This window comes from Galleria mellonella, unplaced genomic scaffold (assembly GCF_026898425.1).
Source record: "Galleria mellonella isolate WM207_F2 unplaced genomic scaffold, CSIRO_AGI_GalMel_v1 utg33, whole genome shotgun sequence".
In the NCBI taxonomy this organism is placed as follows: domain Eukaryota; kingdom Metazoa; phylum Arthropoda; class Insecta; order Lepidoptera; family Pyralidae; genus Galleria; species Galleria mellonella.
Window position 1 is genome coordinate 14,613,217 of NW_026442079.1, and position 27,016 is coordinate 14,640,232.

Consider the following 27,016-nt stretch of genomic DNA (forward strand, 5'->3'; position numbering starts at 1 on the left):
TTCAATGACTTCGGTTAATGAAAAAATAATGTCTCAAAATGTCATTTCAATATTTTAATGTCAATATTCCAGACAAATTATCTTTTTGAAGACTAGGCAGCATGGTCTCCGACCTTAGCCTGTTCCAAACGGAACAAACGTACTAAAAAAAAAAAAAAATTAATGTCAATGTTAATATTTCATATTAGCACAATATTAAAATTAAATGAAATTAAACAATGGTGCAACTGAAACAGGTCTCGTTACGACTGAAGTCGATCAAGAGCATTCAAAAAATTACGAAAACCATGAAAATGGTGTCAGCCAGCAAGTAAATGTTATCCTATTTTCAAATGTTTATAGAACTATTTAAAACTCAACATTTTCCTGCATATTACATATCCGTAACCATCGTTTCCCATTAAGGTAGGCAAATATAATGAAACACCAAAAGCTCCGGTTCAAACTGACTTTTTCTATGCAACTTAGAATGGCGAACAAGCTGATGGCCCACCTGATGGAAAGTGGTAACCGTCGCTAACATGAGCAGTGGCGGTCTTAGGGGCGAACAGGGCAATTGCCCGGAACAATTGTAGGGGCCTCGCATAACAACTCAAGCAAATTTTAAACAACCAGTGAGTGTCATTTTGTCTAGTGGCAAGTCGCAAGAACTTCCTGAATTAGGCATTTTAATCGCGAATGAACAAAATTAGCAACACTAAATAATAAATATACAAATAAAAAAATTGAAAAATAAATTACATGACAAGTACCTCAATCAAACAAGCATACTTAGTTTCGCATCATATACTATTCACAAAGGACAAAGAGCCTCGCAAAGACCTACCGCCCGGAACCTCGCCGCTATGCAGGCATTTGACCTCTTTCGCTTCCTCCACATTCATCGATCTATTCGTACAAGTATAAGATCGCCAGTTCTGAGTGTTATTAATTTGGCCTTTTTTCAGTACCTCAACTAATTACGTGTACATAATAATTGGCATACATCTATTTGTCGGATCCACGTAAGATTCTCTTTAAAAAATAAAATGAATCAAATACCACCATCGTCGTCATATCAGACTTTAACTGTCCACTGCTGAATATAAGTCTTCCCCTTGGGGGTTTTGTCAGTAGTGGCCACGCTTGGTAAGCGAATTGGCAACCGCAGTCAGGCTTTAGAGATGTTTAAAGAGGAATGCTATTGTCCACCCCTTGCCCTCACTTAGTCGACTCTTACGACACTCACGGGAAAGGAAGAGGTGGCCTATTCTAACTCCTATGCTGAATTTATTACGATGGTGGTGGTAAATAAATTTGTTACGACGACCTGCCCTTTCATTCTCACCTATCAACCTTCACTGGTACTCCACCAGCGTATACCGTAGCGCAGGCGGGGTGATCATTCCATTATCATCCATTCAAAAGAACTGTTATTCAGGACATTGGTTACCAACTTCTGGCGATAAACCTAGTTTTCCAATCCACTTGCATTGCATCTATAACTTTTGACTCTTTAAATATAGCAATAACACAATATATATATATATATATATATATATATATATATATATATATATATATATATATATATATATATATATATATATATATATATATATATATATATATATATATATATTGCTATCATGTGGTAACTAATACTTACCTTAAAAAATTTATGTTCATACAAGAAAGTTCCAATATATATATATGTCCTCCAGTATGTAGTGGACAGTCAATGTAAATGCTCTCTCCGTAAAGACACAGGGAGATAACTGAATTACTTTGTTGAGTAAGGACGTAAATAAAAAGATATTTTTATATTTATCAAGTTTGTTGTAAATATTTATAATATTGCATATTCTGAAATGCCATGTCTCATTTGATACATTTTTTTAACACGAAGGTTTCAATCAAGCATACAGCCAGTCTGACAGCCAGACTCTGGAGGTATCACATGCACGTTGTCGACCCTGAAGAAACCTTCATATACTCTTTTCGAAGAACCCCATATTGCAGTTCCAAAGCAAAACCTTCGTAGGGAGCTTATTTTACAGCCTGAGCGTTCGCGGGAGAAAATTCCTTTGAAACTGTATTGTACGTGACCATTTAGGTTAAAGCATGTGAGATTTTTTTTTATACAACTTAGAATGGCAAACAAGGTGACGGTCCACCTGATGGAAAGTGATAACCGTCGCCTATAGACATGAGCAGTACCATGGACATAACAGAGTATACTGTTTCGCCCATGATACCTCCCATGCGTTGCCATTCCCGAGGACTCAGGTGTTATTCCTCTGTACCCAGTAAATTCACGCCATATCCCACCCTTCAAACCGAAACACAGCCATACAAACACAACTACTTCACGTTTGAAACACGAATGGGACAGAGGTACCCAAGCTATCGACTTTTGTACAAAGTCTCCCTCTGGATGGCGAGCGGTGCGATGATAAAAGGTGGTTGTAGGCATCATTTCAAACAATTCCTCAGAACACAATCCATTATACAAGCGGTAGAACACAGAAAGGAAGGCAAAGTCTCGCCGTAACTTAAGTCTTTAAAGACTCGATACCGCCTGTGAGCTTGGGATACTATTTACAAATATCAAGCGACAACTGAAATCCATAATAATCACAGTCGTAGTTGACAAAACAATCGTGTATGTATATATGTATGTATGGCGTCGGAGATGTGTTATCAATGTGTTATCGTGCCATTCACAGAAGGAATGAGAATAATTATTATTAGAGGCGACTGTAGAAACATGACATAAATATCGTTGTTTTAGAAGAATACTAATGTAGCCACTGAAATTCTGTATTTTATGAATTCAATCATTAAACAAAATCAGTCATTTTGATTTAAAAACCAAACCACGAAACCGATTTGAAAGAAAGAAAAGTAGAAAAATTATTTAGTAAACAACACACATAAATATTATAACAACTAACAGTAAAAACATATTTTAGTCTTTTTTTTATACAACTTAGAATGGCAAACAAGCTGACGGCCCACCTGATGGAAAGTGGTGACCGTCGCCTATAGACATGAGCAGTACCATGGGCAGAACAGAGTATACTGTTTCACCCATGATACCCCTTCATGCGTTGCCATTCCTGAGGACTCAGATATTATTCCTCTGTACCCTGTTAATTCACGCTATATCCCACCCTTCAAACCGAAACACAGCCATGCAAACACAACTGCTTCACGGTAGAAACACAAATGAAACAGAGGTACCCAAGCAATCGACTTTCATACAAAGTCTCCCTCTGGTAAAATATTAAAATAATCTGAAAGTAAATCCATAGATAAAACAACATTTTCAAAATTAGTTTATAAATAATGCAGATATGAGGCAACAAGCATAAAAAAATACAACCAAATTAAAGAACTCTTCTTGTTTTGAAATCGGTTAATAAAATCCTATACCAAGTTATCAATCCAGTTTGGTATGAGCAGTAGAATTATATACTCCACTTAAAAGCTTAGAGCCGTGCTTTAGATTGGGCAGGATTGTTGTTATGATTATGAAGAAGCTGTTAAGCAAGGTCAAAATCAAATCGTTGGAATCGTTAAAAAAAGGATGCTTCTTTAGAGGAAATGTTCTCCAGTGAAACTCAATACTTTTAGCAAACCAACATGTGTCGAAAATGATAAAATATTTTGAGTCTCCAAAGCTTAAACGGCGTGTCCTGTTGTTGATTTAGTATGGGAAACGCAGATATTTTGTCGTTTTAAAATTTTTGATTCAGAAAATTTCAGCCCTAATTTATTCTACAGTCTATGTAGGTATTAAGTTTGACAACTGCTAGCGATTTTGATTACACCTGTATTTTCAGGTTCACAAAAGCTGAACGCGAGTTGCAAGCGGCTCGACCATTCGGATATGGGCCCCGCAAATTCTACGAGTCGAGCCAATTGGTGTTGGGCAAAGTGGACGTTAAGAAGGATGAGAAGGCCAAAGAGCCATCTGCTCCGGAACCGGTTACAGAAAAAATAGAAGAAAAAGACACGAAGAAGGTTAGAAGAATTTATGTAGCGGTCACTTCTGATAGAGGTGAGTGACGTTGGTAACACAACCGTGACAATATACCTAATACATTATTGTCTATACTGACTTATAACGAGAATAATCTTGATTTTTATTTGTAATAAATAAATTCAAAAAGTACCTATTTAGGTACATTACCATCGAATACCATAGCCAGAGCAGGTTGCTTAGTTCTTAAATTAAAATACCTATGTTCAATGGTGTAGATTTATAAATAATTTTAGCTATCGACTGTTATTGTGTAGGTATATTGTACAGTCATGTTTGGCTCCGCAACGAGGGATTTAAGTTAAATTGTTGATATCTAACTGCGATTCTTTGACGAGCATCCCAGTCAGACTGTTTTGGACAAATTATCTGGAGTCAGATTATTAAAGATTAGTAGATCTCAATAAATAAATAAATATTAAAATACAATATAAAAATTTCTGTGATCATTTAAGCAAAACTTGATTATCTTTTCTTAAACTTCAATGTAAACAGCCCATACTAAAAGTACACGCGATGGGTTAAGTGCAGCAGGAAATAACCTGACCCCAGAAGCAAAATACAAAATGTGATATCACTGGGTGATACGAACGTATGTGACGGTCTGTTTACATTTCTTACGTACTTTCCGATGATTGTGAACATCTAGATAAAACTAATTAATTCCAGAAACAACAGTAATCCAATATTTTTTTGCTCAGAATGGAATATTATTCGTATGGTTCCCACCCCCCCCCCCGTAATCTACAGTGCTTATGACATTATTATTATTTTTACAGTATTCATGTTAGAAAAACCAATGGTAAAAACAGTACGTAATAAATACCTTAAGTAAGCTGCTCAGTATAATTTTGTACTGGGATCCAATCCAAACATATAGGGATCATATAGGATTCTATAAAAATAATTCTAAGTATAATGGTGTTGTGCAAATTCTTCAAATGACCTTTGATTAGTTAACTATATTTAGAATAAAGAACAACTACTATAGAGATAACAAGTGTAGTAAAAAATGAGAATTTATGTCGAGGACGCTGCTCCAATAAAAATGTAGCTAACAAAGGGCTTGATTATAGAGAGACTTTACATTAATATACTTTTTCAGTGCCAATAAAACTAATTTAATTAGGAATTTATGTTTGACTAAAAGTAAGATAAACAGTCATAAAAAAGTAATAAAATCTATGTGGAATATAGCAAAAAATCAATTAAATACAATTATCAATCAAAAGGTTATTATTATATCTGAGTTATTACGGAGATCACACTTACTATCGTTTTAATAATTGATTCGCGAATTTATTCTCTTAGTCATTTTTTTTTAGTGATATGAGCAATTTATATAGTTTTCTCATAAAATCTATTTTATAAACAAAAGGTTAATAAAACGCTAGCAATCAACATTCGTAGTCTTTGGCAACTTGTAATTTGATTTTCCCTAAAAACTACAGTATTTTGAATTTAGTTTGATTCCTTTTATATATTTACTGTGTCTGACTTGCGCCATCTACCTTTCTCTCTGTACTTATCCATTCTTTATGCCAGGTTTGGGTTCTTTAAAATTGGTATTTAAAGTTTTCTTCAGGATCGGTAACATGCACGTGACAACCCTCTCGTTGTGGACGTCCATAGGCTACAGTGACTGTTTACCTTCAGATGGGCTATATGCTGGCTTGCCACGTTTGTGGTATAAATCTAATCTTCAAATGCTTTTTCTTTTCTGTTTTTCGTCCTGATTTCAAGATGCTCATTATTTCAGAGTTATAGCAAAATATAAATTTATAATCTCTATGATACACCACCTATTGGTGAAATACTACAAAGAAAAAATAGGAACTCGGAATAAATACTGAACTGTTCTGAACTAAAATAGCAGTTAAATTGTAGAATAGAGTGCAAATGTCATATCATCATCACCATATCAGCCTTTAACTGTCCATTGCTGTACATAAGCTTCCCCTTTAGGGGGTTTTGCCAGTAGTTGCTACGCACATAAAGGTCACATCTTATCCCTATATTCATAAATGTCTTATAAATCTATCTTAGTTGTTGAAGTCATTTATTTCATATTTACCTTTTCCTTTGCACTAAATTACCAATTTAGTAGAAAAAAACTGACAAAATACTTATAATAAAAATAAATTTGTTTTATGAATGTGTAGTTTGTGAGGATGCCTAATTCTTATTGGCATAGTGCTTATTATTATATTATTGAAAGATGGACTTTTTTTTTTTCAAGCAAAAAAGCCTGTGACGCTGCGACCCTTCCATGATCTTTTGTCTTCGCCCTTTTTTAAACTTCGCTGCTAATTCCATCAGTAATTGGAATTTTAAGATGTTTTCTGTAGCGATGTTTTACTATATCTTTAGAATATAAAGTGTATTTGCCAAAGGAGATATATCGTTTATGTATGAGTGAGCTAAAGCTACAAAGTAAGTGCTGCAGCGTTTCTTCCTCACTGGGACAAAACCTGCAAACACTTTACGGCATAAGCCTAATTAGGCCATATGCTTGTTTAACTTACTGTGTCCAGTGTGAGCTCTTGTTAATTACACACATATTATTTTTGCTCAAAAGAATTAATTTCATAGAGTGATTTTCTGAAACCCCTCAATCAGGAGTTTCGAATAGTTTAATCCTGGCTACAAGAGCCAGTTATTATTTGTTGCTTCTAAGCTTTCCAGTTTGAGCTTAGTTAGTTTCAAGTTAGGCTTCAAAGCTTGACACAGTAGAAAGCAATTTGCTTTGCGTGAATAAAGAAAAAAGGTGTTTGATGAGTTCTGAATTGAATTGTGTCTAGGTGTTCTGGGTTGTCTCTTCATAAATCTGTTGTCTTGTATCTCGTAATATCACTTATACAGTCACTGGTGTTGTTTTTTACCCCCATAAAAATTAAATCCCATCCCTACCAGTACAGTAGAGCCCGTTCCATTTACGAGATTAATTACCACGTCATGTCTACATGACGTCTCAATCCATTACAGCGGAGTTATCACCTCCACGGGTCAGAGATGAACGCCCCATTAACTGTACATGCAATAAACCTACTGCTAAATATGACATGTGTACATACACATGACATGTTTAGCTGTACTCATAGGATAATAAATAGATATTCATGACGGGATGTAAACGGGATGGGCAGCTCCTAAAACCTCGAACCTCTTAAAACATCACCAAAGCCTAAGTGCGGTTGCCAACCCGCTTGCTAAGCGTAAAAACTATTGGCAAAACTCCCCCAAAGATGAGGCTTTTGTTCAGCAATGGACAGTTAAAAGACTGATAGAGAGGGAGACTTTGTACAAAATTCGATTACTTGGGAACCTCTGTCCCATTCGTGTTTCAACCGTGAAGCAGTTGTGTTTGCATGGCTGTGTTTTGAAGGGTGGGATATGGCGTGAATTTACAGGGTACAGAGGATTAACACCTGAGTCCTCAGGAATGGCAACGCATGGGGGTATCATAGGCGAAACAGTATACTCTGTTATGTGCATGGTACTGCTCATGTCTATAGGCTACCACTTTCCATCAGGTGGGCCGTCAGCTTGTTTGCCATTCTAAGTTGTATAAAAAAAAATCATTATCATATTTTACTTGCATACACCCACTCTAACTTGCCTACCTCGCTTTGGAATCATAATTTTTGTTTGTATAAATAAAATCCATTATTGGCTGTATTCATAAGAGACTTAGCATGCAAGTTGTTTTTCAATAGCTGTGGATTTTTGTATAAAAAAATAAAAAAAAAATCATCAAATAGATGTTCATCAAATGTTTTTTTTTTTTGTTTATATTATCTTTTTTACTTTTCATTATTATTTCACGTGTTTAATATTCACTACAGCAGTTATAGATATACACTAGCGGCCCGTCCCGGCGTCGCACGTGTGGACATTTTTACATTTTAAATAGTGGCCATTAGGGTGCACACTCGACGGAAGCTTAAAATATGGAGTAACTTCTCCCGTTTTCCCAACATTTCCCTTCACTGCTCTGCTCCTATTGATCGTAGCGTGATGAAAAGTATACTATAACCTGTCCAGGTGTATAAAGAATAATTGTACCAAGTTTCGTTAAAATCCGTCAAATAGTTTTTGTTTCTATAACGAACATACATACAGACAGACAAAAATTTTACTGACTGCATTTTTGGCATCAGTATCGATCACTAATCACCGCCTGATAGTTATTTTGGAAATATATTTCATGTACAGAATTGACTTCTCTACAGATTTATTATAAGTATAGATAGATATATTGACGTTACCACATGCGTGAAATCAAATAAGACAGCAACGTTTGGCAAAGAGCAGGGATTGACTATCAAGTTTATCACGACGCGATTTCTCCTGATAATCCTTATGGTTAATTCCTCTCGATCTCGCCATAATGGTTCAAGTGAGCTAACATCATCATTCTCATAGTTACACATTCAGTTTCATTCCATATAAGTGGACGTAACATTTCATCTACATTCATTAAAAAAAAAGACGAAACCTATCTATAGCGTTAGATTTATTTGTCATTTGCTCAGAGAATCGAGCCAACTTATACCCATTAGATAGATAGATAGATACTCTTTATTGTTTCCTCCAAAAGATTACAATAGTAAACTTATTATAAATATAAATAATTACATTAATTTATGTAACAAATTTGATTTAATGTTACAGAGCTATAGTGTTCGAAATCGACTTTATATTAATCATTTTATGTGTAATTCCAATGTTTATCATCACCATCATGTCAGCCTTTAACTGTCCACTGCTGGACATAGGACTCCCCATAGAAGGGAGGTTTTGCCAGTAGTTGTAACGCTTGGCAGGCGGATTGGTGACCGCAGTTACACTTTGGTGATGTTTTAAGAAGGACCCTGATCTCTATGTCTCGACCATCGAGTTTCCTTACTCGTCCCTTGTAACGTCCATTAGAAAATGGGTGGCCAGTTTTGTGCTGGAATCGCGCGGTATTTTTTTTTTTATACAACTTAGAATGGCAAACAAGCTGACGGCCCGCCTGATGTAAAGTGGTAGCCGTCGCCTATAGACATGAGCAGTACCATGGACATAACAGAGTATACCGTTTCGTCCATGATACCCCCCATGCGTTGCCATTCCTGAGGACTCAGGTGTTATTCCTCTGTACCCCTGTAAATTCACGCCATATCCCACCCTTCAAACCGAAACACAGCCATGCAAACACAACTGCTTCACGGTAGAAACACGAGTGGTAATTCCAATGTTACGTATTATTTATTAAACATGCTATCATATCTATGATGATAGATGAAACTAGTGGTTTATTTATTGCATTGCCATTTATCAAAACAACAAAATTAGTGCGTAGAATAAGCTATGTTGCAAACACATGACGAAACGCGATCATATTGTTACACTATAGGCACCGTGGCCGATGGCCATTAAAAATTAAACAATCGACTTCACTGGTGTCGTATCTTTGTTTTTTTTTCTTTTGCCACGAAATGTATATCTACAGTTTTGACCCGCGAAGTCGACCGCACCGGTTCGTACTGACTTTTAGTGATAACAATTATTTTTTTAAAAAAAGGTTCTCAGTTTAACTGTAGTTCGTTAATTTTGAGTTGCTCTCTATCTAATCTTACAATAGTTTGGTCGAAATTGAAGTCGACGACCTTAAAAATGATTAAGCCGCAATATAGTAACGAAGTAAGTAAAAATAGATTTTATCTGTACGTGTTAAATTTTACTTTTTATTTTTAAAATTCTAACTAATTGACGAAATGTCAATATTAAATGCAAAATTTTCAAGACTTTATTATAATAATGGAAATGCTACTTAATTGTATAAATTGTCAAGTCCTATAAGTTAAATAAGTTATTTAAAAAAGAACCGAAATCTTAATTTCTTAAATTAGCGCGACTCTGTTAACCAGGACTTTATTTACACAAGAAAAAATATCAACGTCTGTCTACCCTTTCCCCACATCTATTCGGGGTTCATGTTTTTATTTTCCATTAATTTCTTTTTAAAATCATCTATGACTACGAAGTCATCTCAAAGGAGTAGTAGTTACTTCTATCTGATCACATTTGTCGTCTTTCATGTGGGTGTCGTAAGAGGCTACTAGGGGAGCTTAATGATCGAGGGCTAGGCTGCATCTATTCCTCTTAAAACATCCCCAAAAACTAGCTGCGGTTGCCAACTCGCCCGCCAAGCGTAGCAAATACTGGCAGAGCCCCTCCCCTTATGGGGACGACCTATGTTCAGTCGTGGAGTCAACGGTTGCTATGATGATATCATCTGTTCGTAATTCATCCATCTCTTTTTGCATCTTTCTCTGTACTCTCTGTGTATTATTATTTCAAGCATTAGCTGTCCACTGCTGCACATGCCTTTCCCATAAGGGGAATTTTGCCAGTAGTTGCCACGCTTGGCAGGAGGATTGGCAACTGCAGTTTTTAATGAATGATTAATGGATTGGTAACCCCGCCTACGCTAACGGTATACGCTGGCGGGGCACCAGTGAGGGATGATAGGTGAGAATAAAAAAAGCAGGTCAGTTAGCCTATCGTGATGAATACACCTGGAATTCAGCACAATGGTTTCCAGGGGGAACCGTGTGGAGATCGACCTGATAGGGTATATTGCTAGCAATGGAACTAGTAGCATGCATTATTAACAATCCCTTTCCCCCCTGGCAACTGCAGTTAGGCTTTTACAGATGGTTTGAGAGGGACGCTGCTGGCCATCCCACCGCCCTCCGTTAGTCGCCTCTTACGACACCCACGAGATACAACATCATATTCTCTCGTAACGTCGTGATTTCATCATCAGATTATATTTAATGTTATAATCTAAATGGCTTATAAACATGCCCCGGGTATTTATAAACATTATTTACAAACAAACCGCTGTGTATTCTTGTCAAACAGCATATAAGTACCTATATACTCATACAGATAGTTTTTGTCTCTGCGTCCTTGATTGGTTCGCGTTGAGCGGCTAATGTCGCGGAATATTTTCATTTCATAATAATGTAAACATTTTATCTACCTATAGCAAATAACAATTAAATGCTTCACAATGATCGTTGTAACCTGAGTGCGTCTCTCAATAATTGCTTGGCATTTTTTTTTCTTGTATATTATTAAGGTTGCTAGAAGTTTTTTCTTGCCGTGTGGACCCGGCATAGAATAGGCCACCCCTTCCTTTCCCGTGGGTGTCGTAAGAGGCGACTAAAGGAGAGCGAGGGATGGGCAGCAGCGTCCCTCTTAAAACATCTCCAAAGTCTAAATGCGGTTACCAATCCGCCTGCCAAGCGTGGTAATTACTGACAAAACTCCCTAAAGGGGAGGCTTATGTCCAACAGTGGACATTTAGTGGGTGAAATAATAATAAACATATTGTAAAATAATTTAAAAACACGTACAATAAGAATTATTTTACTTTACGTACGTTTCCACTAGTTTTTCACAAATGAATAAAACTTCCGAACGAACCAGTTTGAAAAATCTTGTTGTAATATAATATGTTGAACATAAAGAAAAACCAGTCCAATTCAGAAAAAGTCTTCAGAGTGAATAGTATGTGAGGAGAACCATGGCTGCAATAAAGTATTCTGTGCTGTTCATGTCTATAAATTTTTGCCATTTTAAGTTGCATACATTCCTTTTTCGAAAACTGTCAATTGATTGTTAAATGTTCAAAATTCCCACATTAAGTTGGCGATAACCTATAATGCCATTACCTCACATGTAAATATTATGCTCCTTTACATGAAATAGATCACTTTATTTCATCAACTTTAACCTTGCAATAACAACAAATGTTGAAATAACATTTATTAAAAAAGCTGACTCATTCACTCATACTTGAAACTTTATATCAACTTTTGATAAAGTTGTAACTAACTAAAGTTTACAAAGTAAGCTTTAGTTAAATAATCCTCGGCTTATACCTATAAAAGTTACTTTAGATCGTTATTTTTCTACAGTAGTTTCGAAATAAAACTACATAAAACTCACCAATTTCTTAATCAACTTTTTCAAAATTAACCATATGAGTATTTGTTTGATTATATGTTTTTTTTTTGTACAACTTAGAATGGTAAACACGCTGACGGCCCACCTGATGGAAAGTGGTAACCATCGCCTATAGACATAAGCAGTACTATGGACATAACAGGGTATACTGTTTCGCCCATGATAGCCCCCAAGCGTTGCCATTCCTGAGGACTCAGGTGTTATTCCTCTGTATTGTTATTATATATATATATATATATATATATATATATATATATATATATATATATATATATATATATATATATATATATATATATAATATTTATTATTAAAAATCCCGTGCATGGCCGACTAACACCAAACACGTGTAACTTCTAATTTTTTAGCCAAGCATTTATAGAAAGACATTATTAAAAAATATAATATATTTTTTAATAAATTCTCGTAAATGGTCTACTAAAGCCAAGTCAAAATATGAGTTAAGTTTTCCTAAAAAATAATAATAATAACAAGTAGTAATAGAACACCACGTTGGATAATTAAGGGCCTCAGAAAGAGTTGCAATACGAAGAAAATATTGCAATATAAATACTATGGAAACAGCAATCAAGAGAATGAAAATAAATATACTATATCCTATATATAAAAAAAAAACATATGCATAGCTATATAAAACAAAAATACAGAAGTTACGATAAAAGCTAATTAAAAATAAAAGATAAAACCTTGTGGATTACATCTGGTAAACAATCTGCTCAAGACTTTCTTCTACTTTTGTTAAATTAATGATACTCAAGAATGAAAACCCAAAATACTTGGTGGATACACGTCTCTCTCCTCATAAAAAAAATTTCTAATATTTTTGTGTTATTTTAAATGTTCCTTGTCTTGCCATAATTATTATTAGACTTGAACGTTTTGCCGTGTTTCCATATGAAATCAGCACTGACGTCTTAGTTGGCACATTGGTGCTTTTAATATATCGCTGGTGGTTGGAAATATTTTTTAACTAATTATCAAACGCCTAACTTTAGTCGTTTTTGGAAAATGGGGGTTGCAATCACTAACGTCAAATTATTTAAATTTTTATATTAAAAAGTTTTTTTATGCGAGCTTACAACCATTTAGTTATTTTTTTAAGGTCATAACATTTTAAAAACACATTTTATATATAAACAAAGTTTCTTTTCTATTTTTTATGCAACTTTAAATGTCAAACAAGCTCACGGCCCGCCTGATGGAAAGTGGTAACCGTCGCATACAGACAAGAACGGTATACTGTCACCCATGCATTGCTATTCCTAAGAACTAAAGTATTATGCCTCTGTACCCTATAATTTCATTGCCATATCTATATCTGTTTTTTTAAGTTTAGACTATAAGAAATGTAAAAATTAAAAGCGACTTTTCCCAATGCAATATTTGTGTGACAGGTTTATGCGGCGGTATACACAGCGGCGTGGCGCGAAGAATCCGCCGCGAGATGACCGCCAGGGAAGCGGAGGCGCCCACGCACAAGCTGGTGTGCATCGGGGACAAATCGCGCTTACTGCTCCACCGCACCTTCTCCGACAGTATGCTCGTCAGCGTCAAGGATGTAAGTCTGTCTTTGTCTCTAATTTAACGACTAATCAGAGGGCTTGGACATTCCTATCCTCCTATTTAAATGCACTACTATATTAATACCACGCGCTCTGGGGGGAAAGGGATTGTTAGTTATAGAGACTAAGAATCCCATTGCTAGCAATATACCCAACCAGGTCGACCTCCTTGCGGTTCCCCCTGAAAACTATCATGATTAATTCCAGATGAATTCATCATGATGGACTAACTGGCCTGTTTTCATTCTCATCGATCACCCTTCACTGGTGTCCCGCCAGCGTATCCCGTTAGCGCAGGCGGGGTTACCATTCCATTTTCATCCAATAAAAAAAAAATATACCACGCGCTCAGCGTGAGAAGCCTATCGAACTCAGCAGATGGAGTCTAACTCGTTGCTTCAAAAACTTAATAAATTAGTTCAGATCTGAGTGTTCGTTATCATCATCTCAGCTATTATCTGTCCACTGCTGGACATAGGTCTCCCCCATAGACTGTCATAAGGAACGGTACTGCGCCACCTGCATGCACTGTCTCCCTGCAATGCATTTAAGGTCGTCACACCATCTAGTGGGGATCGTCCTACAGCGCATCTATCCGTACGCGGTTGCCACTCAAGAACCTGAGAATTAATATTTTGTAATTATTAATGAATAAGTATATTTAGTAAAAAAAAATTCTCACTCAATTTTAACCCCTTGGAGAGGTTCTGCCAGTAGCTACCAAGCTTGGCAGGCGGATTGGCAACCGCAGTCAGGCTTTAGAGATATTTTAAGAGGGACGCTGCTGCCCTTCCCTCGCTCTCCCTTAGTCGTCTCTTACGACACCCACGGGAAAGGATTACAATGGCCAATTGATCCCGGCATAAGCCTCCCCGGCTTATACCGGGATCAATTGTAATTAATATACTAGATAGGTTCTATAATATCCTCTGCTAGTTTTTATAAAAATATGTAGCATTGTAGAATGCAATAAATATTTTAACTGAACTGTTGTCTAGACGATGCTCCTAGATGTAAGATGATTTTTGTATACAACATGTAATGGCGAACAAGCTGGAGACCGTCACCTATAGGCATACATAGTAAGCACCATGGACAACAGAGAATAACACTATATAATAGAAAATATGGAGCTATTACTTCAAAGAAGAGAACTCCTCTTAACTTCATTACCGTGTCTCACCCTTCTAGCCGAAACAGTTAGGCTTTACGGTACATCTGCTTTACGATACGGCTTTACAACTTTAGGATAGAAGTACCAAACAGGCGACTTTGTTCTACCTTTGGAAATGATGGGATATAATTATGATGGGTTGGCTTAAGGACACTAGTCCTCATTTGACATTTACCATTGAGTATTTAGTTAGTACTACCACTGATGGTATTCGCCGTGTAGTCCCGGCATAGAAAGGGCCACCCCTTCCTTGCCGGTGGGTGTTGTAAAAGGTGACTAAGTGAACATAATAGTCGAGGGATGGGCAGCAGCTTCCCTCTTAAGACATTACTAAACTGAGGTTGCCAACCTGCCTGATAAACGCGCCAACTAATGACAACTCTCCTCCCCCTTCCTCCCTTCTTATGGGGCAGGCTTATGTTCAGCAGTAGGCAGTTAACAGCTGATATGATGGTTTACACTGATGATATATTGTCCAGATCGGTCGCATAGCTCCTGTGTTTACGGACGCGTCCATCATGGCGGCGGCGATCACAGACGCGGGCTATACGTACGACGTGGGCGAAATATACTACAACAAGTACTTCACACCGGTCAAGTACGAGATGACCATTGTGCCCTTCTTCAATAAGTTCAAAATCGAGGTGAGAGCATACATGCAAATAATTACAACTATGCAGAACTTCTATGGGTATATTCTAATCTTGGCGGGCTATACTAGGAGTCATGTGATGTGGTTTTTTTACAACTTATAATGTAACTTAACTTTAACGCTTTTTCGGTCTTTCCGTTTAAAATTTGCAATCTATTTTCTGACGTCTGATCGTGCAGAAATTTGGCATGTACGTTTGATTATAATAAAATATTACGGTACCATCGAACTAGTCTGGCGATCAAGACAAAAGGTAGCCACAAGAACTCGTAAACTGCACATGACAAGTCGATTGTCGTAAAAGCCCTTTATAATGCCCAAAGTCTAACGGTGAAACCTATATGCTATAAAAGCTTAATGAAATTAATTTCAAACAGACTCGTTAACCCCCAAGCCTAGTAATTATAATTCTATATGTACTACAGTCAGCGCCCAATATAAATGCGTTCGACGACGTGGAGGCCGACCAGCTGGAGTGCTACGCGGAGTGGACCCTCGCGGCGCTTATTTACTACGCACTGAAGGAGGCTGCCGCCAGCGAACAGTCGGCCCGCATGGCCGCCATGGACAACGCCACCAAGAACGCTGCCGAGATGATCCGCAAGCTGACGCTGCTGTTCAACAGGACCCGGCAGGCCGTCATCACCAGGGAACTCATCGAGATCATATCCGGCGCCGCCGCACTCAAATAAACCCACTCGCTGTCAGTAGCGCGGTTTTTATTCTTAAGGAATATATAAATTTCCTCTATTTACAATCAATGATTACTTTGACATTTAATGAATTCTCATTTTCAGTAAATTTTATTTTTATTAATTTATTCTTTTGTAAACATATTACAATGTTCTCATTGTCTTATTACAAAGGATTTATTTTATCAATCAATGAAGATTGAAAGGTGCATCCGCTTGTACTAATGATATTCAATAATAGATCGCCAATTAAGGATAAAACGATTACTGTGTAATCAGGCCAGTTGGCCAATGGTGGTGAATTTACTAAGAATTAACCGAAATTGTACCTCGTCGCTTTCCGGATAACCAATGAATCTGACAGAGTATATATTACTAATGACCTTTCCCTCCCAAATGCTAAGTAGTGTGTAAAATTATCTTTATATACTTACATTCAATCAGTCAAGATACTGAGATTGATTAAATGACTTTTTATTTTTACTTTTATGCAACTTAAAATGGCAAACAAACACCGCCCACCTGATGGAAAGTGGTAACCGTCGCCTGTAAACATGAGCAGTACCATGGACATAACAGAGTGTACTGTTTCGCCCATGATACCCCTCATGCGTTGCCATTCCTGAGGACTCAGGTGTTATTCCTCCGTACCCAGTAAATTCACTGCCATGTCCCATCCTTCAAACTCAAACATAGCCACGCAAATAACTGCTTCACGGTAGAAACATGAATGGGACAGAGGTGCTCAAGCAAACGACTTTTGTACAAAGTCCCCCTCTGGTAAATGATTAATTATTACGATTGATTCAAAACAGATTTTAGTAGAATATAGATAATTGTCATTTAATTGAATAACAATAAATTCGTATTTACAGTATTTAATTTTACATTGCTGTTTTTTTTTTTTCAAACATATTAAATCTTATAATAATAGTATTTAAAACATGATTCGTATGTAAAATATGTTTTAAATTATAAAAATAAAATCTTGTCTATTTATAAGCCCGCGTCGAGGGCAATTAAGTATAAATTAATTCGAAAGAATATTATTCTAGAAAAGAGTCCTTGCTCCATTGTCTAGTTAATTATTATTGCACTATACAAAATATTCAAAGTAACCAAACACTAAATAACATAGACAAATGTAAAATTTATAATTTTAAATTATATTCTGTTTACTCGACAATGGACACAAGACACTTGAACTTAGCGCTACATGCATACTGTCAGAATTGAGGTCGGGAACTACCAATTGGTTTGGACTGTCACTGTGAATGTTATACTTTATTCCTCTTACTTGTAAATGCTACATTACATTCAGTTTCATATTATTATGTATTTATTTATAATTAATTGTAAAAATAATCGTTATTCACTGATCGATTAATATTTTTATAAGTAAGAGGTTAGTTTATTTGAAACAAATTGAGTATTGATTTGTGTTATGGCATGGATGGTGTCTCCAGCTTTCAATGTGATTCTTCCAAGTATTTGTCGTAGGCTGCCTTATCCATTAACAGTTTCAATTCTTCAGGTTTTGATAATTTGACGCGGAACAGCCAGCCCTCCTCATAACATGATTTGTTAATTAGTGCCGGTGTCGATTCGACTGAATCATTTTTTTCCACTACCTGTGGACGAATAACATACATGTATCATCTTACTAGCATAATAACATTGTAACTATACAATATCTATATATCATACAAAAACTACTGCATCCAACTGGATGCAGTTTTCACAGTCGTATTCCTAGAAGACTAACTTAAAAACTAATGTATATTGTACGGGGGGAAAGGGATTGTTAGTAATGAAGACTGAGAATCCCATTGCTAGCAATATACCCAACCAGGTCGACCTCCTAGCGGTGCCCCCTGGAAACTATCATGCTTAATTCCTGATGAATTCATCATGATGGGCTAACTGGCCTGTTTTCATTCTCATCTCTCAATCTTCACTGGTGCTCCGCCAGCGTATCCCGTTAGCGCAGGCGGGGTTACCATTCCATTTTCACCCATCAAAAACAAAATGTGTATTATATACCTTGGTGCCCTATCTAGAAGTAGTCTATTAAATTGATTTTTCTAATTTCAAAATCTACACACACGAAGTGGCGGGCATAAAGCTAGTCGTGTAAATAAATATCATGTATATACATACACTAGTACAACGCTTTATGGTGATGGAGAATACTTAATTAATTGGTTTGAATAAGTGTCAGATTTAGACCAGTCGGCTTGATGCAACTGCTTATTTCTACGAAGTTTATCTTGTTATAATTAGGTTAAATTTAATAATCATATTTCTGTAAAGGGAACACATAGCGCCATCTATTATCGCTTTGGGAAGAACCCAGCGCACGCCATATTGCTTTCGTTCTCTGGTTTTATCTATCACTTGTGTTGCACGGCTAAAATATGTATTTAAACAAAATATAAGATTGATTAAAAGGTGGCGTCTAATTCTCGATCTAAGCGTCTCAACAGATCTAATTCTTTTATTTTTTGTTTATGATGAAAATGGAGCTGTAACTCCGCCTACACTTTCAAATCAATACATCCTGTATCAATGAATGACAATAGCTGACGATGAAGTCAGGTTAGTTCGGATCGAGAAGAATTCATCAAGAAATAACCACGATAGTTTCCAAAGGAAATCGCGGGAAGTCAATGTAATAGAGTATAATTATAAAATAATTGGGTAATAATCTAATTATACTAGCAACCCTATAATTAAACCACAATAATCTCCTCACACGAAGTTCAGATTAAAGAATAATATTTAAAAATAAAATGTTGTAAAATATCTAACAATAAAAATATTTTCAATCGACTCTAGATAGTTAAAACTACTATTTTTTATACCACTAAGGTGGCAAACAAGCGTACGGCCCACCTGACGGTAAGCGGTTACCGTAGTCTTTGAACGCCTTTAATACCAGGGGCATTACGCGTGCGTTGCCGACCCTGAAGAAACCTCTTTACGCCCCTTTTGAAGAACCCATGCTGTAGTCTCTTGGGAAAACCTCGGCAGGGAGCTCATTCCATAACTTGAATGTTCGTGGGAGAAAACATCTTTGAAACCGCGTTATACGGGACCATTTAGATTGTAGGGTATGAGGAACGCAATGCAAAACGTTTACAGGTAAATAGTACCTACATACCTGCTTCTTTATTGCCTGCGACAGCCCACACAGTCTATTTTTTTTTACACAACTTAGAAGGGCAAACAAGCTGACGGCCCACCTGATGGAAAGTGGTAACCGTCGCCTATAGACATGAGCAGTACCATGAACATAACAGAGTATACTGTTTCGCCCATGATATCCCCCATGCGTTGACATTCCTGAGGACTCAGGTGTTATTCCTCTGTACCCAGTAAATTCGGGTAATGCGCGAGCTGCCAGACGAAAACGCCACTTACTTCAGTCCTGTTCACGACATGGTGCAATCCACGTCAAAACGTCGGCAATAAAGAAGCGGGTATGTAAGTAGTATTTATCTGTAAAGGCTATCTTACATCGCGTTAACCCTTCTTTGCATAATGGTGGAAATTTCCATCATAACATTGAATGCCAAAAAAATATGTAAAAGAACAATTTCACTTTAAGTTGATCGTGTCTGGATACCTTTTTAATGTCCATTGCAGAAAAAAAAACATAGCTGTCAAATTTATTTTTTTAACCATTTTTCCTTTACTTTTGAACATGATTATCATCGTGATTTATTTCAGCAATAAAAAAAATCATGCAAAGAAGGATTAAGTCACGATTGTGTATTCTCCCCTTTTCTGTAATATATTGTATAACATATTTAGATGTAAATGGGATTACAACTGACCGTTCCTGAAACCGGTGAGTATATTTCGCTGGCTGCCTTCACACTCTCTAACGCGCCGGTCTCCTCTCCTGCCGTTATCTCCCTGCCCACGTCTGGTAACTGGGCATACACCACTTCGCCTAATGCATCCTGTAATTATATTAAAATAGTAATTTAAAATACGCAAATCATCACCATCATATCAGCCTTTTAAGTGTCCACTACTGTCATTCAACATAAGTCTCGCCCTTGGGAGGCTTTGCCAGTAGTTGCCTCGCTTGGCAGGATAGGCAACCACAGTTAGACTATAGAGATGTTTTAAGAGGACGCTGCTGCCCATCTCTCGCCCTCCCTAAATCGCCTTTTATGACACCCACAGGAAAGGGAGGGGTGGCCTATTCTATGCCGAAGCCACACGGCGAACTAACGTAATTATTATTCCATTTAAATCAAGGTATAGTAAGTAGTCTTACTTTAATACATACATTTAATTGATTCAATCCATGAGAACTCTTTTAAACTTGTAGTTATTATGATAACGGTATAAGTTAAAGAAGGTGATAATGTCTCTCCTGTTAAGGTTATGTTATTACACCTATGGGATTCCTTATAGCTTCTCGTCTTTCTTGTCAATTTTCCGTAACTTTGTAAAATGTGAAATCCAAACATATGTACCAGAGTATATACGGAGTCCAGGCAAATTTTAACCTCTAGCACTATTGCTATAAACTTTATTGTATTCGTCAAAAAGTATTCGCGTTATAACTGAACTGAAACCCTCATAAATATGTACTATAACTTTGGAGACCGATGTAATGACCTCCCGTATCGAGCAGTTTAGCCAGTTATATCTAAACGATTCCAGCTTGTTCAACGATAATCCCTTTCGATAAACTTGACGATAACTATGTCGTTTTTAACAATGATTTGCCCGCTACAATAGGTAATTAGTGATAACTTTAATTATGTCCCCTAACCATGTAACGTCTCGTCCGTTTGTTAAATAATATATTAATATAATCAATGTTTTAACAGCTATTAAGATCGCCCTTAATATTTTATATTTTACATCTATATTGCACCTATATATTGTGGGCAACTAATATGTCATTATTCCAGACGTCTGCTCATTGATTTTTTTTATAAAATAATAATCATCATCATCATCATCATCACCATATCAGGCTTTTAACTGTCCACTGCTGAACATAAGCCTCCCCCTTGGGGGTGTTTTGCCAGTAGTTGCCACGCTTGGCAGGTGAACTGGCAACCGCAGTTAGGCTTTAGAGATGTTATAAAAGAGACGCTGCTGACCATCCCTCGCCCTCCCTTAAAATAAATAGTATAACAAAGTTTTTTTTTTAGAAAATCAAGAGAAGATTTTTAATTTGTTTTGCGATAGGACGGACCAGTGGGGTTACTGTTTTTATAAAGTCCAATAGATCGATATTGGAATTGGAATGTGAAACATTCGAATTGCAATAGTAGCGACATATCGGTTCCGGTATACTGTTCTGGTAGATGCATATAAGTGCAACATGCCAATGCAAACTATTCCAAACCGTTCTCAATTTTAACTTTTGGCATGAATTTACTGGGTACAAAGGAATAACACCTGAGTCCTCAGGAATGGCAACGCATGGGGGGTATCATGGGCGAAACAGTATACTCTGTTATGTCCATGGCACTGCTCATGTCTATAGGCGACGGTTACCATTTTCCATCAGGTGGGCCGTCAGATTGTTTACCATTCTAAGTTGTATAAAAAAAAACTTAATTACTAGTTGTTATTTCATGTTATGTATTTTATGTTCATGTCAAATAAAAAATGTCATTGACATTAGATTGAAAAAAAATCGATATTAAATTAAATAGTAGGCATGCTGGACGAAGCTTGGACTTTTTTTAAATATTTTTATTTATATTGTCCGCTAAATTGAAAAGCCATTATCGAGAAACAATATGTTATGCTAATGAGGTTATAGATTAAAGATATAAAGAGTATGGACTCACTTGTGCATAGCTTGATATGCCGACTGTACCAATGTTTTCACTCACTGACACCCACTCGTGTTTCTTCGTGAAGTATCGTGCTGGAAACAAATTATGTACGTGGATAAAAAGTTATATAAATAAATCTTTTATGTCATGTATAAATCATCATCATCACCATATCAGGCTTTTAACTGACCACTGCTGAACATAAGCCTCCCCTTGGGGGGTTTTGCCAATAGTTATCACGCTTGGCAGGCGAATTGGCAACCGCAGTTAGGCTTTAAAGATGTTTTGAGAGAGAAGCTGCTGCCCATCCCTCGCCCTCTCTTAGACACCCACGAGAAAGGAAGGGGTGGCCTTTTTTATGCCGGGACCACATGGCACATGTATAAATGATGCCATGAAAATTATAACTTTGAATTGCATAGTTAAAATTCAAAATTACTTGAATTATAACATATAGGTATCTACTTTCTTAATATACCCAACATGATAGAAAAAATAAAATAAGTAACACATTCGCACTGGCACAGCTAAGAGTAAAACATAATTATTTAGCCAAATACTAGTTAGATATTTAGTTACATAAACGAGTGCTAGTAGCAAATTCGCAAGGCTAATATATTCAGTGAAAAGTTTATATACTAATAACTCGCCACTATATGCTATATGCCGTGTGGTTTCGGCGTAGTATGGAGCACTTCTTCCTTTCTCGTGGGTGTTATAAGACGCGACTAAGAGAGGGCGAGAGATGATCAGCAGCGTCCCTCTTAAAACATCACGGAAACCTAACTACGGTTGCCAAGCTGCCTGCCAAGCGTGACAACTATTGGCAAAACCCCCCTTGGGAAAGCCTATATTCAGCAGTTAAACAGTTACTTGATACGATGATGGTATGACGAACCAAGTCGTATTGGAATCATCATAGAGACACACTATAAATGAAAGTAACAACAAACTAATACATTCAATCAATAATTTTTTATTTGTACTGGTATTATTAAGATATCAGCGAACTGTCTTGTGGACGGACCAATTATTCGTTTGTATTTGTACTGATTACTATTGATATAAATGTTCAAATATTGGAAAAATAGACCTCTTGTTTCTCCTCATGTAAATAATAGATAGATTTGTTTGCTATTCATCTATGCGAGCTCAATCGCCTCATTTATTTATTTATTTATTACATCCACTGGGTGAGCCTTACAGTCTCCCAATACGCCCACCCATCATCATGTCATGTTACATTTACCATTTCCTGGTGACTTGTGATACGAGTTCTTCGGACATCCAGTTGAGACACCAGTTCTCTAAAACTTTGATGTATCTATGGTATTATTTTAAGTGTTTCATTGTACTCAAAAGAGTTGTGTGATAAAAAAAATAAACATCTAAACCAGTGTTTACCATGCCCCACTTGAACATTTCTAAAATTTTTATGCCACCATACATTATTTTTCCCGACAAAGTTTACTTGACGACTCTAATAGCCTAGTTGATATTTTAGTCATGTCAAACGAAATTATACCTATTAAATATTTAAAATATTTTTAATTTCCTTTTTTCTGTTAAATTTGGCGCCGATATGTACTCGTAGCATTGCGTTTAAATGGTCAGGAGGAAGAGGATTAAAATCGCTTCGAGTCCTTTTTTTAATTGCCCACCCCTTAACTATCAAATGGCCCCACGTTACGAAACACCGATCTAAACCATTCCCCAGAATTGAAATTAAAGAATAATATCTTCTACCGTTCTCAACAGTGACTAAATATATTTTGTAATTACTCGTAATATTTAACCAAATTCGAACTCGACGGTTAGAATTAGTACTTTATTGATAGTTTATCGTTGCGTATGAATTATAATTAGGTAGAGGTCACAAGCTCTACGCAACTCTACTCGGATTCCTACATATTCATAAAACATAATGACATATTATCTATTATCACTCCTCTATGTAAACGTTATAATAATTATTGATATAAACAATCGAAAAACTAATAACAATCAATTTGCTGCGCCTAATAGCGTCGTAAAATATATGAAAACAAAAAATATACACTATAACACACATAAAATGATTGTAAAATGATTGTAAAAATTTGTGTCAGGAAGAAAATAAGCAAGCTTCTCACATAGTTTTACTCAATCGAACATTAAACTCATATCATGCAATCTTGATACTTCATTAAAATATACATTCCAAACTTATTTCAATATATTATGCAACTACTACCTATTCACGACTCCATCTTCATTACAAATAATTAGTAGATATGTCTACTATACCAAATTGTATAGATTGAATTGATTACCTAAACCCTCAAAATACTAAAAGATAACAAAGGAACATACTCGATTTCACATTTATAATATTAATAAGAAAACTATAAAGAACCTATCGTGAGTTCTAGACTTTCAATCCGATACTATCGGGGGTACCATGGGTGAAAGAGCTCAAGTCTATAGGCAACGGTTACCACTTTCCATCTGGTGGGTCGTCAGCTTGTTTGCCATTCTAAGTTGCATGAAAAAAAGAAAAATTTTTCGTCCCCATGCTAAATATCAAATCTCTATACCTCTTTCTATATACTTCTTATGGCTTAAACAATGAAAAAAATTATATTTGAACTTCATTTATATTTTTAAAGGTAAGTCTGCATTCAATATGGAGCAACAAAATGTAATAATAAAAACATAACGTGTCGTAATTACTGATCACTTTAATCAACATTCAACACAAGTTGCCCTTAGTCGATAACGAGCCGCACTAAGTGTGCTTATTTTTTAATTAAGCACAATGGTACTGTCATTGATAATGTGGACAGACAGTAGCAGAGCATCACGAGGTTGCGTGCCAGCGGCATGCTGAGGCGAGATTAAATCAAACATATTTAAATTATATCCGACAAAACAAGACGACCTCGTCAACAGGCGATAACAGTAGATAGGTTAGTTTCTAAGCTCATTTTTAAGTAATTAAAAAATTTATTATAGAAATACGAAAAAAAGTAAAACAACCAAAAGTTTGAAAAATGTTTTTTGTTTTTAAATATCCATAAAAGTAATCGAATTTTTTTTTTTATTTCAATCATCTTTATTCAAATAGACATATTTGCAAGCACTTTTGAATCTTCTTTTTTTAATCTACTACAAGGTTCGGAAAGTTGTTATCTGTTAAGAAGAGCCCGCAGGAAACTCAACAGTTACTCTTTCAAATCTCTGTTAACATCATGTGTGTTTATTTAATTTAGTTAGTATACTATGTCTAAAATTACATGGTCGTTAAAAGCCCGTGCATGATCGACTAATACCATGCACATTTGTCAATCAGGTAATCGTGTAGTGTATAATAAGCCTTGTTCAATAAATGTTTTTTAATAACAGTTTTAAATTTATTAAAAAATTAGATCCAAAATATCTTTCGATATCTTATTGTAATATTTAATGCATATAAAAAACCTAGTAACTTTTTCTAAACAACACTTCAGAATAGCAAGTTTAAATATTATATTATTTACCGGACTGTCGTAACACGAATTATCTAAAAAAAATGTATTTTATACAGCAGACTCCGCGTTTACAATTGAGATACTTGACTATCTACACTCAGACAAATGTTTGCCCTCACTGATTATCAACTCTGAACCAAAGTCTAGAAAGCTGATATTTGGAACATATATTTATTTTATAACGTAAACAAGTAAGTTAAGAAACACTTTTTGAATATTTTCCGACACTGCGCGTGCGAAACCGCAGGTTTATAAATTATCCCATTTCTTAAGGAAATCAGGTATTGCTTTGATGTTAGAAAATTATATACTAAATTTTGACATCAATATTGGGTACAAATTTAAAATTGCATTCAAAGAAATACGATTTATTAGTAGTAATTTCTTGTGAACGAACCAACCTTTACTGTCTGCGGCCGTGCTGTACATCGCCGCTTGGCGGCAGCACTGTGTTCTCAGGCTACTCCTGCTCATCCTCGCCGCCACTCGCACTATACCGCTGAGCACCATTGTTACACTGTAATAACATAATACAAGCACTCGTTAAAATCTTCAATTAGATTCGTACACATAAAAATTTGCTATCTGCAACACGTTACCAGTTTTAATATGTTTTCTATAGATAGTTATTAACGAAACACATTGAAAGAAAATAAAAAATCGATCGTATAGGCGTCTCTCACTTTCATTTTCAAACAAACATTCTAGTCATATTGTCGTATGTTTTTTTTTTCTGACCGAAAAATGAACACGTGCCTCATTTACGCAAAGCCGCATGCCCACCGCTATGCCATCGTGGTTGGTAAATTTAATTAAATAATTAGTAATCGCTATTTATTAATTAGTTAAAAATTTAAAAATTATAAGGTAGTTTTAAACAACGCTATTATAATATAGTGCGCTAGTTTCTACCAAAGCACACATGCAATAAATGAAAATTAGGTAATGGGACACGAGTCACATATACATTGTAGCATATATATATATATATATATATATATATATATATATATATATATATATATATATATATATATATATATATATATATATATATATATATATATATATCAGGGAATTATAATCAATATATAACATTGACCTATTATAGTATGAGCAGTAGCCAAAGATTGTGACATATAAAAGAAACATTTTATTTTATGTCTGACAAAGGAAAAAATCGCTAGGAAAATATTGCATTACATGAAGCAACTCACATCTTATACTAGATTTGACAAATCACTTTATTTTGTATGTTTTAAAATAATTACACTTTATAACTTTAAAAAATAAAATAATAAATAATTAACACAAATGATTAAATATTTACATGTGCAGATAATATTAAAATTCGCTATATTTTTTTTGTTAATATTATCGGATAATACTTGCCTATTTTAAGCCGAGATGAAGTCCAAATAGAGAGTTGGACACGTGCGTCGTTGTGGGGCGACAATCAGTGAGTGTCCTGAGTGCAGCGTGGTCACCACGCGGCTACCACTTATCGCCGTTGCGTACATAAGTAGTGACGAAAT

The 27,016-nt window shown here is 35.8% G+C and overlaps 2 protein-coding genes across 2 annotated transcripts; one reads left to right on the plus strand and one right to left on the minus strand.

The window, feature by feature from the left end:
• On the plus strand, positions 1-17,040 carry LOC113514607 (ATP synthase subunit gamma, mitochondrial-like). The gene is made up of 5 exons (XM_052896562.1): positions 1-310; positions 3,828-4,045; positions 13,468-13,631; positions 15,289-15,453; positions 15,887-17,040. The coding sequence occupies exons 1-5, from the start codon at positions 219-221 to the stop codon at positions 16,151-16,153; spliced, it is 906 nt and encodes a 301-aa protein (XP_052752522.1). The 5' UTR covers positions 1-218; the 3' UTR covers positions 16,154-17,040.
• Positions 17,016-27,016, minus strand: LOC128201044 (glycine cleavage system H protein-like). The gene is made up of 5 exons (XM_052896563.1): positions 26,874-27,016; positions 25,883-25,998; positions 21,985-22,064; positions 19,993-20,121; positions 17,016-17,784 (listed from the first exon to the last, which is right to left on the minus strand). Exons 2-5 carry the CDS (start codon positions 25,989-25,991, stop codon positions 17,623-17,625), a joined length of 480 nt encoding a protein of 159 aa, XP_052752523.1. The 5' UTR covers positions 25,992-25,998; positions 26,874-27,016; the 3' UTR covers positions 17,016-17,622.